Genomic DNA, 18,705 nt, shown 5'->3' with positions numbered 1-18,705 from the left:
ACGCGGCTAATCCGGCGTAGCATACAGAATTACATATATCTCAATACTTCATTTCTTTTATTCTGTTTAATGAAAAATTATAAAATAAATAAAGGATATCCTATTCAACGATGTACATTGTCCTACATCTCCTCAGAAATTTTAGCATCTTTCTTTTATAGATATATAAAAATACCTGAACATTCGCGATCTATGTACAAAATAAAATTTCGTTCAAAATTATATAGGGCTGCAATAGTTCCGACAATTCACTTAAAGATTACCTAAGGCAGTCATATCATTTATACTATATGTACGTATAGCAGTATACATGTGCGTACAACCTTTAAATTCCTATGGGCTGCGCAATCCTATTTCTTTACTAAATCTTCGATACCACAAATTGTTCGTCGTTAATACTGAATAGAAATTGTACGAAATGTTGTTCCAGGAAAAAGATTCTTCGTTCTATGATAATACAAAATTTTAACTTTGGTAATGTTCATTTGTGGGAACAATAAGAGACCAATTCATTGAAACTTGGATATTGGGACTATTACAATACTTTATATGCCATAATTTCCATAAGTAACATACAGACAACAAGAAATTATTTAGAGAATTTAAAAGCTTTTTTCCTAAAAGCTTTTGTGTTTCTTTCTTTATAAAATACAATTTTATACAAATTATAATTGTGGTGAAGCAGAGGTAGTGTACGTGCGACTTTTACCTACAAATACTTACACGCGAACCTCCAATATATGAAAAGTGTAATGTGTCAATTACCGTCAAATAAGCACGTGAAAACTATTATGCTGCGAAAAGAACAATTAATTTATCAAACACAAACGAAAATGTAACAAGTCTCATTCAATTTCTAGTAAAATTAAATATTTTTAAAGATTTAGCAAATTCTGTTAAACATTTTATTGCGAGTAATCACGTATATATCAAATTGTGAAACTTAAACACTTTCGAAGGTTCAGCACCTAATTAATCCTTTTAAACGTTTTATTACGGGTAATTATACATTGCCAAAATTTTCGGTTAGTCGGTAACTAGATATGTCAAGATACCCATCATTGTTTTCTATAACGACCGCGGTAGCGCTATTTCGGTAATTGAAGATACAAAGCCGAATCCTCTCTCTATGACCATCAGTAGATATTCCCTCCCTCTATCACAATCGCCCAAGTAGCCAAAACCAATCAGAATTATATATACACCTGCATTACATTGCATTTTCTATCAATTAGAAATAGTTTACTTTTTCCTTCAATGTACATCCACTTCGTAAAAGAAATTCTCGCCAATACAGTTAACATCTCTAAACTCTAATATTATTTTATAGACGTAGTATTCTGTTACATTGCTATCATTTGTTACAATTTCATTAACGCGTAATCTTTTCGTACTGTAAGGTATGAGAACACACGACACTTCATAAACATTATTCAGCTGAAATTATGCGTACATAACAAAAGCTCTACGAAAGATATAATTTTAGACATTAATAATGTCCTTCGATGTTGAAGCATCATTAAATTCGGCACTCCATAAAAAGGGAAACGAGGAAAAGCTCGGGATGGTAGTCGATGATAGTTGATGGCCGTCGTTGTAGCCACGGTTAGTTTGTATCGAGTCTGTATCGATTCTGTATCGACTGTGTATCGAGTTTGTATCGAGGCTGTATCGAAACAGTAGCAGTTTAGTTCAGTACGCATTAGATCTGTATCGTGATCGCTTGAGTTCGACGTGCGTCACGTTACGACTTAAAACGATGCGTATTCGATATCGAAATAAACACTTTTGAAGTTAAACACCGGAGTACTAACAGCCAACACGTCCTCCACCTCGATGCTATTCTTTACGCAAGCACATTGGAATGAAGTTTTTGATAATTAAATTATAATTTTTCTTAAAGATATGATGCATATACTTTAACTTTAACAATTTACTTTAATAATTAATAATATAATTCAAGGTGATATATTTTAAATCACGGTACGACACATACATCCACGTCACAATTTTCACACTCGTAGCACGATAGTGTTTTTCAAATTGCTCTTCGTTTTCTATTTTGTAGCGACATTTTGAGGTTAAAGATTCTAAAAAATTATAGAGAAACGGATCGGCATGTTAAAAAGAGCATCTAGTAATGGTATGTTTATATTAACGAAGACACTGGCGCATCAAAAACGAAGACAAGAACGTTGTGAAAGCAAAAGAAGTGTGAAACAAGACAAACGAAAAAGATCATTTACTTCAAACGGTGAGCGAATCAGTCAGTGGAGTGTCACTGTAGTGGCAGGTCGTGATACAAGATGGTATCCGCGAAAGCCACTATAGTGGCACACTGTACCTAAGAGATTAATTTTCAATATTTCGAGATCACTGATCCTTATGTCCGCTTCTATGGACAGGCTTACCAAATTACAACAGTTATATTAAAACTTATTCAAATGCTATTGTTGGCAATAAAATCTATACATAATAGACAAATATTATTCATAGTATATTTCGAAATATTAACAAATATCTTGTAATCTTATACTTGTACTTTCTACCATAAATTGCCTAATATAATCATTTCGCTTTTGTTAACTGCTTTGTAACACGCGGTACCACTACAGCGAAGCCAGTGACGTCAGGAGCGTCACCTTTGAAGAAGTATAACCCACTGGTCGAGGAACGCAACCACGCAGCCTTCAATCATCAATTAAACGCAGTCCAACAATTTCAATCACACAACCAAACGAGTGTCCGTGGGGGAGGAACGCCTTCTTTGCTAAGCATCCACGCAACCTTACGTCAACAATTACAGGGTTAACTTCCACGAGGACACATCTTACACGTCAAACGAGACATACACGGCGATGAACATGTTCAATCAACGATCAAACAATTAACAATTAAGATGAAAAGATAACAATCAAGTTTTGTGAGCTAGTATGCTTATTACGAGACCTTTCGTACTTCGCAGCTTCAGATAGACTGACTGATTCTTTTGTTTGAAACCACAGATTCTTTCCTTTGTTTCCCTTCGATATCCCTACTACACACGCGTTTATTGGATGTACCGCGGCGGTCGCCGCGTATGCGTTCTTCCGAGAAGTCGGCGAAAGAAACGGAGGGATATCGATGGTATATTGAGCATGTCGGTATTGCGCTTTGACGGCATAGCTCTTTGTACCGCGAAGCCGTCAGAAAGTTCCGTGGTCGATGCCGCCGCAAATTAAAGTTTCTTTGAACAACTTGACTAGAGAAATGATTGGTAAAACGTAACACATCTTACGATACAGATTATTGGAAGTTGGTCGATAAACTAAATTTGGTCAGACGTAGCAGCAACTTGAGGTGATTTTGCGTGTATGTGACGAGTGTCTTGTAGATAAGATAAAATGATTTTATACAAGATTTTAATAATCCATACATATGTTTACATGTTTGAATACATTTTTAAATATTTTTCCTGTATTTTTTTTAATGATAATTTATAAAACATTGCCAAGCTGTATCCTTAACTTATCAGAACAAGTATCGCAATAATAAATTGTTTCATGTCTTTCTCCTGTTTTTTTTTTTTTTTTTTTTTTTTTTTTTTTTTTTTTTTTTTTTTTTTTTTTTTTTTTTACGTGGGGAAATCCTCTCGGACATCCTGCCCCCTTCTGGGTGGCGACAGGGTAGTGTCCGACTCGAACCGACTAAAACCCCACGGTGGTCTTCCTGACGTTTCGCAGAAGTGGCCCGGGTTCTCTTGCGAAATCCTGCCGGAGCACTTCTTCGTCTTCTCCCTATTTATTGTTAAGGGAGGCGTCCTTGTCTTGACTTGGGCCGCTAGGGGGGGAAACCACACACCCCCTAACGCCGTACCGTCGTGCAAGTCCGGGGAGGACCCAGACCCTCCTCGGCGTGACGGCTCCTTGAACGCACCTAGGGCGGCAGTGGTGGTTCCGCGACCTTGCGGCGTGCAGGGTCCCTTGGGTACGGCAGCCTGACAGCATCCTGTCTCTTCTCTCTATCCCGCTCCGCTCGCTCCTTCACGCGCATAGCTTGCTCGCAGTAGGAGCGAACGGCGATGAACTCCTGGTGCCAATCTCTCTTACAATACCTTCTTGTTGCTGTTACAATTACATGCAGCTTTGCATTTAACCGAATTTCGAAGCTCGATCTTGCGATCAACTGGAATCAGGAGAGACTCCTATCGCTGTTCCTTGGAGCGTCAACCTTGTTTAGATTTGTTAAGCTTAAAGCTCCCGTCTTAGGAGAAGAGGCCGCTATGTAGTGACACTCACGGTTGGATCCAGTTGATTAAAATTTGCAGCTGCTGGCGTTTGTAGTCATCATGGTTCTCTGTGTAGATGTTTATTTGATGCTAGATTCTTCTGAAATTATTTTCTTAATATTATTGCTGAGTTATGTGTACCGGTATCAAATGAACTGTTCTGCTTGGACTCTGGTTTCAGGGGAGCAGTTGTGCTCTGAATTGGCCTTAGGCTTAGTTTGTTCCTGGAAGGAGTCACCATGCTGGCACTGTGCAAGGAATGCGCTGCTTCTGTTATTTTATATAGGTTGGGGTTGATATTCAAATTAATTCACATTGATTGATTATCACAGCTTTTATTTTGTTCCTTATACAAAACGCCTAATCATACAGGATACGTCTTAGCAATTAACGCGTGGTCGACTCCTAAGCAAAGGAGCGTCGTTGGGAGATGTACTAACCTAGCTTTTAGTAACTAGTGGTCATATCAACTTAACATTTCTTAACAGCTTCGTTCTTCCTGGCGTGTTTGTTGTTGAGAGGGTTAGATGGAATGGTTCGACTGCTCGGTAGTGTTCCAAACATCTCCGTAGTCCTATAGCTTCATAATCCTTCATAATCCCATAGTTCATAATCCTTCAGCAGGCCTTCGATAACGAAATATCACAACCTTGATAGTGTTGCGAGTTCGTTATCAGCGTCATCTTCGTTTTGGCTTGAGATTCTAATTCGGACCAATCGCAGATGTCGATCCCGCGGACGGCAGAGATGGTGTCTTCACATTCTGTCCCAGACAATGATTCTCCGATACGGCATTCTTGACTGTGAAGTCTGTGCAACAATTTCTAACGCTTTGTAATATCATTGTCTGTAAAGAGGGCGCGGAGGAGATCGTCGAAGAGGACGTCGACGAACATATGGAAAAGGGTCTCGAAGGACGTGTAGTAGGTATGCAAGGACGTGTTGGAGGTATGCAAGGACGTGTTGGAGGTATGCAAGGACGTGTTGGAGGTATGCAAGGACGTGTTGGAAGTATGCAAGGACGTGTTGGAGGTATGCAAGGACGTGTTGGAGGTATGCAAGGACGTGTTGGAGGTATGCAAGGACGTGTTGGAGGTATGCAAGGACGTGTTGGAGGTATGCAAGGAAGTGTGCAAGGAAGTGTGCAAGGATGTGTGCAAGGATGTGTGCAAGGATGTGTGCAAGGATGTCTGCAAGGAGGTGTGCAAGGAGGTGTGCAAGAAGATGTGCAAGAAGGTGTGTTAGAAATTATCCAATGAAGTCCGCAAGGTCGCAAAGGAGGTGTCGGACGAGGTGGCGAACGAGGTGGCGGACGAGGTGTCAGACGAGGTGGCGAACGAGGTGGCGAGCGATATGGCGAACGAGGTAGGGAAGAATGTTTCGAAAACTGTGGACAAGTATATATCGAAGGGATTGTCGAAAAATGTTTTGGAGAAGTGGGCGAGGAGGATAATGAAGAGGATGACGGACAGGGTGACGGACAGGGTGACGGACAGGGTGACGGACAGGGTGACGGACAGGGTGACGAAGAGGCTGACGATGAGAATGACGAAGGAGGTCTGCGAGGAATTATCCAAGAAGTTGTCCAAGGTGACAAAGGAATTGTCGGTCGAAGTGGCGTACGAGGTGGCCAAGGATTTGTCGGAAAGGGTGGACAAGGAATTTCCGAAAGTGGTGGCTGAGGATATATCAAAGAGGGTTTTAAAGGACATGTCGAAGTGGTTGTTAAATGGCGAGCTGTAGAAGGCGAAGATGATGACAAAGGAGGTGTTGAAGGAGATGCCGAAGGAGGTGTCGAAGGAGGTGTGCAAGGAAGTATCCAAGATGACAAAGGAGGCATCGGACGAGGTGGCGAAAGAGGCGTCAAAGGATCCGTCGGAAAGGATGTTAAAGGATCTTTCGTAGAGGATGTCGGAGGATCCGCCGGAAGATCCGTCGGAGAGGATGTCGGAGGATCCGTCGGAGAGGATGTCGGAGGATCCGTCGGAGAGGATGTCGGAGGATCCGTCGGAGAGGATGTCGGAGGATCCGTCGGAGAGGATGTCGGAAGATCCGTCGGAGAGGATGTCGGAGGATCCGTCGGAGAAAATGTTAAAAGATCCGTCGGAGAGGATTCCAAAGGTAGCGTCGGCGCCTGACTAGGTGTTCGGTCGGTTGTGCTCGGCTGATTGTTCACTTCAGGTGCGTCCCGATGCAGAAGCGTGTGGTGACGAAGTCCACACACGCGACATGATCCGGCAGTACAAAGGTAAATCGAGTGTCCCTCTCTCAGGCAATTGATGCACACGGATATTTCTTTGACGACTGTGAAACGTTCATTTACCGATTTCGCCTTGAAGATGTCGCAAGTCCAAATTCGGTGCGATCCTTGGCAGATTGGACACGGAAAGTGCGTAGCGGTGAATGTGTTCCTTCGTGGACAGCCTATTCGGAAAGACTTGCGTCGTTTTGGTGATCGTTTTGCCGGAGTAGCGACGGATGTCGTTATGGCACAATTTACCTTTTGTTCGAGGAAATCTAATAAGTGAGTATACGGAGGCATTTTCTTGTTGGCTATAGTGAGCTGCCATTCTTGTATGGTATCTGCGTTTAATTTGGACAATAATAGGCCGACGATAATTGTGTTTGACGTGGCTTGGTCACCTAAGTTCTTGAATGCCCGAAGATGTTGTTTCATAGCGCCGATTAAATTCGTTAACGTTTCCGGTGTTTCTTTGGTCAGTTTAGGATAGTTTTGAATTGCGGAGAAGTGATATAAACAAATTTGTTGTGGACAGTCCGCTGATCCGACGCTTACAGACGTTGCAGTTGGTGATGATTGTGCGCTATCAATGAGTTCCATTAATTCTGTGTCCAGGGTGTGATAAAAGTCTAAGATGGTTTCCAGGTGCAAGTTTTCTTTCTCGTCAAGTAACTCTAATTCTTCTTGGACGACGTTGAACCTGTCCCACACTTGGTCGACAGTTTTGCGGTATGACATCAAGAGTGCTTTGTTCTTCTGGCGGGACTTTAGATATTTGTACATTTGTTTCGATGTTAACACGAGTCGATTAAGTAGGAAACTTCGTTTCCGACTCAACAATCTGATCTGTTCCGCCTTAGACATGTTCGTGGTGGTAGCAGAGGTTGCTCGTCACTGCACCGCTGACTGCTGTGTGGGTGTGCTTCGCGATAAAGGTGTTTTCTCCCCGAAGTTGATCCTCTAGTTGTTGCGAGATTAAACTGGAATTGTTGGAACTCGCTGTTGGAACCGATAGTGATGCGATGTATGGTTATAGATGTCACTGGTGTGTACACCGTTTCACTCGATAGTAGCGCACGTGATTCGGCTCGAAGGATCAAAATGTTCGACTGTTCGCGGAGAGCACTGAATTAACAATACACCTTTTACTCCAACCACTTCACGTAGAAGTTTTAGAGGTAATAGTTAAGATGTCAACTGAAGCACAACAGGTTAAGATGTTAGATGCTTCGAAAGCCTGAAGCAACTAAATTTCTGTGACGATGTTCCCGCAGAGGAAAACTAGTGATGGGTGTGTCTAAGGGCACAGGATAAGCTGATTCGTTAATCAAAATTTTCATTAGGAAAGTGAGAACAACGGTCATCGCTGCCAATTGGCTAAGAAAAAAGGTTTGCAGATAGGGAAGGGCGCTACCTGTCCCCTACCTGAAAGTCGCTAATGAAAGGCATCATAAAGGAGAGAAATCAGATTACCCGTACTTACCCAGAGTGGATAATCTAAGGAAAATATTTTCAATCAAAAAGATACTGGTTTACTGCGAAGGACCTCAATTACAAGAGTATTAAGGTTTATGGTGAGTTCCTAATGAGGGTGTGTATTGAAGACTTCTAAACTCTTGGCCGAGGGATAGTCCGTTTTGTGTGGAAGGTCATGGAACGTAACACCTATAAAATTGGAGAAAATCAACAATTTATGATGTCGAGGTAAGTGCCTGGACGAGATTGTCCTTGATGTTTAATTTTTTTCTTATTCAGTTATATTTTTTATATTTGATAATAATATGCTTGAAAGTTGTAGGTATTTACATGTTCCACATATCCTGGAAGAGGAGAGGGTATCATAAAGAAGATGCGAATGTGATAGTTTGGTGTGTCCAGATTTAATTCAAGCTATTGCCAGTTGTTATTTCCTATTACATTTAGAATTTGTTATAAGATCATAAATGTTACCAACTGATTCACGAAGCAGGCTGCTTTATAATTTTTTCATGTTTGATTCCAAGAATGTTTTCACAAATATTCGATGTATTTATTAGCGTCCCGATTTAGTGCAACGATTTACTAATCGTCCATACGAAGCATGGATGTAATTTTCGCTTCAAAATCGACGTGAAGAAAGCCACGCTATTGTTACTATCTTCCCACGTTTGACTAATTTGTCATATAATTCGTGAATTGCTATGTACATTGCCATGCTTCGCATCTTGGATTTTAAAAATAGTGGAAAGAGAATCTGAAAGAATGATCAATACAGAGTGAAGAAAACGACCAATAAAGTTGAGAGCTGAGAGAAGTGTACGTGTTTCAGTTGTGCAAATACTATTGAAATCATACAGCCCGTATTTAATTTTTTCTTTTTCTTTTTATTATTTATTTTGTACTTTACAATTTGTCCAGCTGGACATTCGGTAAATTTTTATAACTTAATTGCAAAATAATAAAATGTGAATGGCTATCCCCAGGTACCATCCTCGCGTTTGCTAGGTTATATCCTTTGTGAGGTCTGCTGGGTGCTTCCGTTTTAGCCTTCTGTCCATCTTTAGGGTGTTGAACGTTACCGCGGCTAGCCGGTTTGCTATTCTTGCCTTGTATCTTTATGCATAGCTACTGATTGCTTCCTTGACCGTTGGGATTCCCAGTAAATGTGCATGAAACAGATTTTTCCATTCCTGAGTAGACAGTACTTCCTTCTTGTAGGTTACCAGCGATAAGTCGATAACGGATGCCCTTAGTGCCCAGAAAGGCACTTTGTAAAATCTGTCTTTTTTTTGTATAGCTGATAGATTTTAATTCGTCAAAATATAGTCAATTAGAAACCAGACTTTGTTTATAACTTTACGCTTCAGTGATATCATTGCATTAAGTAATTATTTCTTTATTTAAAATTATATTCAACTGCTAGAATTGCAATGAAATAATATTTTACAAACATTAGGGTCCTTTTTTTATCGTTGGTAATTTTCATCTTTAATATATTAAACATTTTCTTCTACACAGTATTTCAAAATTTGAATTACTAAATATGAATTCTGTAAGGTGTGTTGTTGTATTTCAATTGGTTATTGAATAATACTGGAACTGAATAAAAAAGATTAAAAAAAAAGATTACAAACAAGATTAAATAAAATAAAAAAGATTACAAAAGTACAGGAAATAAAAAAGGTTGGCATGAGGAACGAAGAACGTGGATCAGAAGGGTGTGATCTATTATGAGCTGTTAAAACCTGGCGAAACCGTTAATACCGAGCGCTACCGACAACAAATGATCGATTTGAATCAAGCTTTGCGTGAAAAACGACCAGAATATCAAAAAAGGCAACACAAAGTAATTTTGCTTGATAATAATGCACCACCACATACAGTAAAACCGGTCAAGGAAACGATCGAAGCGTTCAATTGGGAAATACTTTGGCACGCGGCTTACTCACCAGACTTGGCTCCGTCCGATTGCTATTTATTTGCATCGATGGGACACGCAGTTTCTGACAAGCACTTCACTTCTTACGAAAATGTACGAAAATGGCTCGATGACTGGTTTGCCTCAAAAGAGCGATAGTTTTTTTTTGGCGTGGCATCCACCAATTGCCAGACAAGGGGGAAAAATGTATAGCTAGCGATGAGCAATACTTCGAATAAAATATTTTTAATCATTTTCATACAATAAACGTGTATTTTCTACACAAAAATTCCGGTTTCATATTTACATACCTGGTATGTTTTAATGTGGTGATGTAGAGGGGCTTGATGTAGGTTACGATGTGAAAAAGTGTACGAAGGTCGGGGGTCAATGTCTTATCTATGATGTAGACTAAGGTGTGTCATAGCTTCTGTATAGGCTACGATGATAAGGTGGTAATGTGTCCAAAAAAAATTCGAAGCTCAGTGGACGATGTCTTATCGATGATGTTGCGATGTGATTGATGTCACAATGACCCGAACAACACATCTGCTTTTTTCGGGAAAGTTCGAATTTCCTACCCACCAAATTGTAAATCTTACGACGCAGATCTCATTAAGAAGCTCATAAACACCCTAAGGTCTAAAGTAAAGATCTGGTATGCATCAGCAATACCGGAGAATATGCGCCTACGAGAATACACAAGTACAAGATTTGAAATAATAGATTTCCTATCCCATAAGAACCATGGTAAGAAGGAAAATCCGGGAGTACAAAATTGGTACATAAGGACCAGGTAAAGCTTCTTGAGAATGTTATTAAATAGGTTTTGGAGTTGGATATTTAATTGATTCACACATATTTAATTAATATATTCCGTATTTCACTACCATGTACAGCCATATGAACACACCGGACATACTCGGATAATTAACACATGGCGGACACCAAAACAAAAGAGCGTCGTTCGAAATCGTACCAACTTTGCATGTAGGAACTAGTAATCATACCAACCTAATATTTTCCTCAACAGAGCATCTTACCACAATCTTGATCAGATCGTTATACTCTTCGTGTTACACTAACTCGTATTAAATAAACATAACATTATTCTGTATTTTAAAGTGCTAGTGATTCTCTTCGTGTATACTAAAGAGTGAAAATGAATAACCTAAACGAACTACTACTCGGCATCTTTAATTTACCTCCACCTTGAGCGTTAATCTCGTTCAAAGTTCGTGACATCAACCGATCAGTTGCAACCTGACTGATTGTTATTTGGTTGAGACTCGAAGATGGCATCCCGCTGGAGGTAATCATCCACATGTTATTTAACAACTAAGCTAGAAAAATTTACGGAATGTCCAGCTGGACAAATTGTAAAGTACAAATTAAATAAAAAAAAAAAAGAAAAAACAGTTTAGTTGAGAATTCGCAACAGTCTCCTTCAATCTGTTCCACTTTTTATTTAGATTGTTTTCCGCTTTTGAGAATATTCTTTCGGGTAATACCAATGTTGCCATAATACTTAAATACGTCATTACTTACAGTTTCTTATAAGATAGGATACTTGATAACATTTTTAACCCTTTGAGTGCTGTGGGCGCATATAGGTGTCTGGCGAAAGCTATCGGTGTGGACTAAGGATATATATATGCGTTTTTTGTAAGTGCCCGGCATGGACTAAGGACGCATGTATGGGTTTTTCAATTTTTCCGAACACCTACGCAGAAGTAATACTATTACGTTTGTGTGAAATAAATATAAATGCATTCCTTATGGCAGTAAACAAATGCCAATAGTGGCTCGTTATTGTTGAAGCGGTCACCACTTGTAAGAAAACTCTACATCTGGTTTTTTTAGTTTCCTCAAGCACTGAATTTTTCACACACAACTAAATTATTAACTTGTGTTATATTTACTAAATTTAGTTTTCTAGTTTATTGTTTTCTAGTTTATTACCCAAATTCTAGTTAACTGTAAATTTCAATGTTTACAATAAATAATTAAAAATAACTAAAAAATAACGCTCTTGAATCATTTAATCTCGTGCAAAAGAATTACTATAACTTATTACGATTTTCGCTTTCAATAGTCAATCAACAGAGTTCAGTCTAACGAAAAAGTATTCCGTCCACAGCGATCGTCAGCGCTAGACGCGCGCCGTCCGTACGGACGACATAGGCCGCGAGTATTCAGCACTCAAAGGGTTTTAAATCAGCATGAAAGTGGTTGTCCTTTGTTGTCAGAATATGCACGGTTTATATATTTCGTCACTAAAGAGATTTTAATCGCTACATTAATTAAACAGAAGAAAACAGAAGAGAAGCGAACAGTTTCGTCCTTTTTTGTTTACGAAATGCTAGAGATCGCATTTCGTCTTGCTCTTATCTCTCACGAGAAACAGTCACGTCACAAGATACAAGAATACGGTAGAAGAGGAAAGAAAATGTTCGATTGTGAAATATATAACAAAATTGAAACATGTAGATGAATCACGTGCACGTCATGAATATTCTGCATCGTTTCTTCGCCTTTTCTTCATTTTTTTCGCTAGTTGCCCCATTATTTAAGAACGAAGATATTTTTTCCTTTCTTTTTATCTGGAAGAATTTTACAATCAATTCTCATTGAGAATTATAAGTAAATTATTCTGGCGTGGTACTTTAACTTGAATAATATATGTTTATCGTATATTTAATTCTAGTTGAATCTAATGCTTAAATCTAAAGGGTAATGTCTTTTTTTCTTCTCGATGAACTAAAAAAAAGACAAGAAATAGTGTGAAATTAAAAATTTTGGCAGGTTTAAAGAAAGAATGTGTTTTTTTTAGAAAAAAAACTTTAAGGTGCTATAACAATTATTTAAATAAACTCTTTTTCTGCCTTCGTTTAGTTTACCCAGAAGAAAGATATAAAACTAAACAAAGGCACAAAAAATGTGAAATTAAAAATTTTGGCGGATTTAAAAAAATGTTTAAAAAAAAAAATAAACTTTAAGGCGCTATAACAATTATTTAAATAACCTTTTTTTCTGCCTTTGTTTAGTTTACCCAGAAGAAAGATATAAAACTAAACAAAGGCAGAAAAAATGTGAAATTAAAAATTTTGGCGCACTTAAAAAAGATGTTAAAATAAAAATAAACTTTAAGGTACTATAACAACTATTTAAATAAACTCTTTCTGCCTTCGTTCAGTTCACCCAGAAGAAAAATATATAATAATTTAATCCTTTTTTGGTTTTTTGTTTCAGTCAAGAATTACGAGGCGAATCTTTCACGCCGATTGAAAACTGCAGCCCATGAAATAGGCTTAGAGATCTGTTATAATTTTTTTGTATTCGTTAAATATATACAAAACTGCAGCGACACATGAGTCATAGGACGATGCGGATCGAGAGCGGCTCATGTTATTGTTGTGCCTCGGAACACGGACACCGCCTTGACGCACGAAACATAACGATAGATAAACTTCAGACAAAACAAAGTCACCGTTATGGGCAACCGTCGATCTAAGACGAATTTAAATTTTCCAACTCCCCCCGACCAGTGTAAATAAACAGACGCGATCACGAACGAGTCAGTTATTATTCGAATCATTATCCAAGTTACAGTTCGAGTAAACATACGAGTTATTTGTCCGAGTTATTATCTACGATTAACAAAGTATACGAGTTATCGAGTTATCCGCGAGCGATCATATTCTATCTTTGCGAATACATTTGTACGAGCGTCTTTCGACGGTATTTATATTTATTCATATTTATTTAATTTATTCTAAATATATTTTACGGGTTGCAACTGCAATTTCTCGATATTCTACATTATTTATTTTTACTCAATCCACTAAAAAACTATACCTCAAAATTCAATAACTGTATTTCTTTCTTTTCCCTCTAAAAAAAATTACAAAAAGACGCTGTTTTAGAATATTCTAATTCAGGACACCCTTAAATTTTGATTTAAGTTGTTTGGATTTACAATGCGTTGCTTCCATATCATTCTTCTGTCTAGAATCATGCCCAGATACCTGACTGACCCTTTGTTTGGAATTATTTATGGTCAGCTGTGGGCAGGTTTTATTTTCGCAACGTGAAGGTTATATGACTGGATTTAGAAAAACGAAGACATAGTAATTGCTTTCATAATTGTATACATAGCGGCACTCGACAGCAAACTTTGTAACGGTTTCAGTCCCGTGGCTTGTTACACAAAGACCCTATCCTTGGTTGATTGTCAGATGTCGAAACATTTTCATAGCATACTTTAACTAACCTAAAGACCCGTTATAGATCTTAGGATTTTCCTACCTAAAGTTCTTCAAACGAACAAATAGTTTAAATTTATTATCAGCTATGAAAAGATACGAGCAATCTGCTTTTTCTTAGGTACGATGCTTCCCGTTAGCATCTTTCTCTCGAGAGCGGTTAGCATCCTTCCTCAACCACCAACCTAGAGATTAATACGATTTTAAAAGCTTTTTAAATTCCTTACATACTTAGAATTAATCAAATAGCTTATAAATGCTGTTATAAATGCAGCTGCGTTTGTTACAACAATTGCAATTCCAAGGAATTTCTCTCGAAGATCGCGGTGAAGAATTTGCTTTGTTAAATTATTACTGGTATACTTCGTCAACTTGTGGTATATCGATACAATTCGTAACTATTTAATAAGAAGCAGTATATTCTTAGTTATTTAGAAATTTACTTAATGATGTTTAAAAATTATAATGTAAATACATATATTTCATTTCATGTTTTACTAATATATCACTAATTTATATTAAATATCTAAAACTTGAGAGGAACTTTTAAAACTTTCAATACATTGCATACGTTTCAAATTTAGTGCATAGTTCTTAGGTTACATTACCTTCGCTTTCCAAAGATTAATCTTAGTATATGGATTCAATGCAGCATACAATAACCTCTCTTTGTCAGAAAATTTTATCTATATCACCATAATCTTATTTCATGGTGGATATATTAGATTTGATGGACTGTATTTTAATTTTATTTTACATTACTATTAATAGAATAGTAAGTAGAAAGATTACGTATATGCGCCGTTACATAGTACGAATAATTTCTATATTTCGCCTGTAACAGCAATTTGTAATTCTGTAATAATGAACAATACGTTCATTCTGAAAATATTTGTTAAAATACTAGATTTTCTTAAAGAAATTATGTTTGTTGATGTACGTATATATAAGTGTGCACCTTAGTGTTCAAATTCTTATAGTTATCTGGTTCGAAAATGTTCAGTTCATTAGTTCGTAAAATGTAAGAAAATTTTTACGCCCTTTGGTAATTTCTTGCGCACATTGCATAGAAACGAAGCCACGCCGCCTCAGCCACGCCGCCTCAGCCAATCAAGAATCGGCTAGGCTCACTTTTAGCGGGATACCGCCATTCTACTGTCGAAGAGTCCAATCGTTAAGATATGTCGTCATTCGAAGCGTATAATCTGAATTTCTTAGTATACTTCAATTGCTGTTATTACATTTCATACATTATTACTAGGTTTGTTGAATTAATGTCTACCTATTTAGTTGTTTACTAGATACTATTAACAAAAGCTTATATAATCTTTCGAACTTTTTCCTTTTTCCTCCATTGGTAGTTTATTTGATCGTTTTCGTTACCAGTAGATTGTATCATAAACTTTTGAAACAGAATATAAGTACGACTATTATTTCACTTTAATATAATTTTAAATACGTTTATTTAAATCTTTGATTTTGTTTTGTACAGTTCACTGATTAATTGCAGAAATGAATAATGAAATAATTAGCATTCTATTCCTTGCTTTTTCAAACAGAAACGTTTAGTAACGTTTGACAATCATATATAATATATATGTCGGAGATGAAAGAACACCGGAACCTTCCCTTTGGAACTTTGGGAAGACCCCTAGTATTGTAATTTAGATTTCACCATAGCCGTATTAAGAAACTGTTGTCATTCGATCCGACTGTATTTATTTGAGATTTATGATAGTGAGCTCGGGCTCGAGGTGACAATCAGTCGCCGAACGTAGCCGCGGTCAAAGGGATGAACGTTTTGTCTAACAAAGGCATGAAGTAATTCCTTAGCTCTCCTTAAAAGAAATACTTGGGACAGGGCACGACGGTAAACGTTTCAATGGTTTCTGCCCCGTGGCTCGCCACACGCAGACTTTGTCCTTCGGGTAAGATGATTGCCAGATGCCAACGCATCTTCACAGTATATGTTTAGCTGGGCGAGGACTCGCTACGAATATTAAGTTTCAATTATACAAAGTCTTTCAAATAGACAAATAGCCTGTGCCCCAACTACGGGAAGATAAGAGAAATCTATTCTTCCACGAACGACGCTTCCCGCTAGCAACTTTTCCCAAGGACAGCTAATATCTTTCTCTAACCACCAACATGGAAATTGACCAATTAACAGCAACGTCAATTTCCCTCACCCTTCGAACGAAGACTTTTCTCCGCGAATCCGATGATCTCGTGCCCTTAGGCACACCCATCATAGTTTTCTTCGACAGCGTCACCGCGACGGAGAGCCACTCTCTCTAGTGCGATCTCATCAGTAATCGACCTGTCTTTCGTATACATAATAATTACCCCTTGCTCTAACATACAGTGTAACTTAGACGCTAACGAAGGGTAAAGTTCGTCATCCCGTTGACCGCGGATTCGTTATTGAGCCTAGGATCATTGTCAATAGCTTCTCGAGTATCTAATTATCGCGATTACTTGTCCAATTCCATCATAGTCATATTTGCACTAGTAAATATCTCCTCTATCGCATAACGATCACGTCTAGCGTCAATAGGGATTCGTTTCACGCCCTTGACCCTAACTCTAACCTTAACGCCGACCCGACATATATATAAAAGGTAACACATTATAACAGAATATAATACAACGTAATACTATATGACGTAATGCGATGTAACGGAATATATTACAACATAATACATTGTAACGTAATATAATATTACGTAGTAATATTGCGTGATATAATATAATACATTATAATGTAATACTAAATAACGTAATACATTATAACGGAATATAATATAACATAATCCATTGTAACGTAACACATTATAAGGTAATACTATGTAAACTAATACATTATAACGTAATAGATTATAAGGTAATAATTTATATCTTTTCTTACTTAACAGAGGCTCGACCAGCACATGCGTGGCGACCAGAGCAATGCGTTCCGACGGGCGTCAGGCTGAAGAGTAGCTGAGGGAATTGAGACTTTTTCAGATTACATCTATATATTCATAGAGGTCGAGCCGGAGACAATGTCCATGGGAGAGGTCCGCGACATTCGGGAAATGGGATACTCCCACCCGGTATCAAGACAGTACATCGAGGATAGAGACAGCGATATGCTCCAGGCATTTGCCATTATCGCGGACTGGAGCTGGGAAGCCCGTACAAAGAAGACAAGCGTGGACGAGGAGGCGCAGAACTTTCGCCGAGACACGAACGCGGCATGTGATGCGTCGATGCTGCACTGCGCGCCTGGTGTTAGACAGGACGGAAATGCCTACTGGTGGACACCGGAGATCGCAGAGCTAAGGGCAAGAAAACTTCGGGCCCGCAGGCGGTTTCAGAGAGCTCGCCGTCGGCAGCATCATGACGAGCAAGAGATCTCCCTCTGCTACGAGGCATATAGAGAGGCGCGACAAATCTTACAGCAGACGATCAAAGACGCTAAAGCCCAATTTTTGACGGGCCTCGTCCAGTCAGCCGATTTCAACCCGTCGATGCATGGAAAACACAATACATTATAACGTAATATAATATAACGTTGTATATTATAACGTAGTATAATATATCGTAATACTATATAACGTAATACATTATAAAGTAGTATAATGTAAGGTAATAGATTGTAACGTAATACATTATAGAGTATTATAATGTAATATACTATGAACTATCGTCATTTTATATTGCTCTAATTATAACTATTACATTCTGTTAAATCTTAACTGGTTACTCAAAATTTTCCCAATTTTTCTCACTCTGTCGTTAATGGTTTCTAATGAAAAAAAGTAGACGACTATTTTTCAATTGTATCTGGACTAGCCAGCAAGTTTTGAACGAATTATAGGCTATAATGAGAATCAATTATTTCACGTAATTGAACGACGCTGAATCCTTTCTGCATAAAAAATAATGTCTCTCTACAAAAATTTTGATACCCTCGCCATTATTCAATCCACCATTGATAGGAGCGGTCTTTTTCTTTTATTATATTCTTTTCTTTTTTTTTTTTTTTTTTACCAAAGCATAGGATAATTATAGGACGTTAATAACCTAGTCTGTCTGAATTTTTAGATCCTGATGCAACGGATTACTGAGCAAGGACGGGTGCCTCCATCAGAAGCATGGCAGTGCTAGTGTGTTTTCTTTTTTTTCTTTTTCATTTTTATTTTGTTTACGAAGATTCGTCGCGACTCGTTTTAACACGACAACCATCGATACCACAGGGCTGTTCCTGAGATCTTCCCACGTCATCTCATTGTATTTGTTGCCCCGTTTTTCGATTTCAAAATTGAAAATAATCGTCATCTGGTCGCGATGATTCCCTGTTTCGCTATCTTCGTTCGAGATAAAAAGGAACCAACGTGAAGTGTATTCGTGTCGAATACCATCATGTTACCTTGATCAATCATTGCACTATATTTATGTAAGTTATGTAAAATAAATTATTTGTAAAGTTTACTTTAAACCTCATTTCGAATCAGTCTACCCCTCGCTGCCTTTTGTAACAACTTTCCAT

General features: G+C 38.1%; 1 protein-coding gene and 3 long non-coding RNA genes across 4 annotated transcripts; 2 read left to right on the top strand and 2 right to left on the bottom strand.

Moving 5' to 3' along the window:
* The first annotated feature begins 1,691 nt into the window (after positions 1–1,691).
* LOC100648919 lies at positions 1,692–3,042 on the top strand. The gene is made up of 3 exons (XR_001099544.3): positions 1,692–1,983; positions 2,069–2,254; positions 2,616–3,042. It is a non-coding gene; the product is annotated as an uncharacterized LOC100648919 (long non-coding RNA).
* Positions 3,043–4,586: 1,544 nt separating this feature from the next.
* LOC105667076 (uncharacterized protein PB18E9.04c-like) lies at positions 4,587–7,823 on the bottom strand. Its single transcript, XM_012320140.3, has one exon. The coding sequence runs from the start codon at positions 7,371–7,373 to the stop codon at positions 4,971–4,973; it is 2,403 nt and encodes an 800-aa protein (XP_012175530.3). The 5' UTR covers positions 7,374–7,823; the 3' UTR covers positions 4,587–4,970.
* A 573-nt stretch (positions 7,824–8,396) lies between these two features.
* LOC125386877 lies at positions 8,397–9,987 on the bottom strand. The gene is made up of 2 exons (XR_007227409.1): positions 9,938–9,987; positions 8,397–9,587 (listed from the first exon to the last, which is right to left on the bottom strand). It is a non-coding gene; the product is annotated as an uncharacterized LOC125386877 (long non-coding RNA).
* A 606-nt stretch (positions 9,988–10,593) lies between these two features.
* Positions 10,594–18,654, top strand: LOC110120116. The gene is made up of 5 exons (XR_007227398.1): positions 10,594–10,702; positions 10,806–11,218; positions 13,159–13,647; positions 17,087–17,711; positions 18,261–18,654. It is a non-coding gene; the product is annotated as an uncharacterized LOC110120116 (long non-coding RNA).
* The last annotated feature ends 51 nt before the right edge of the window (positions 18,655–18,705 follow it).

The sequence above is a fragment of the Bombus terrestris genome, chromosome 18 (assembly GCF_910591885.1).
Source record: "Bombus terrestris chromosome 18, iyBomTerr1.2, whole genome shotgun sequence".
In the NCBI taxonomy this organism is placed as follows: domain Eukaryota; kingdom Metazoa; phylum Arthropoda; class Insecta; order Hymenoptera; family Apidae; genus Bombus; species Bombus terrestris.
Note: the sequence above shows the minus strand (reverse complement) of the source record. Positions and strands in the feature narration are given on the sequence as shown.

Excerpts from the sequence above, each read along its gene's own strand:
- LOC105667076 (XM_012320140.3), bottom strand. The coding sequence starts at position 7,373 with ATGTCTAAGGCGGAACAGATCAGATTGTTGAGTCGGAAACGAAGTTTC.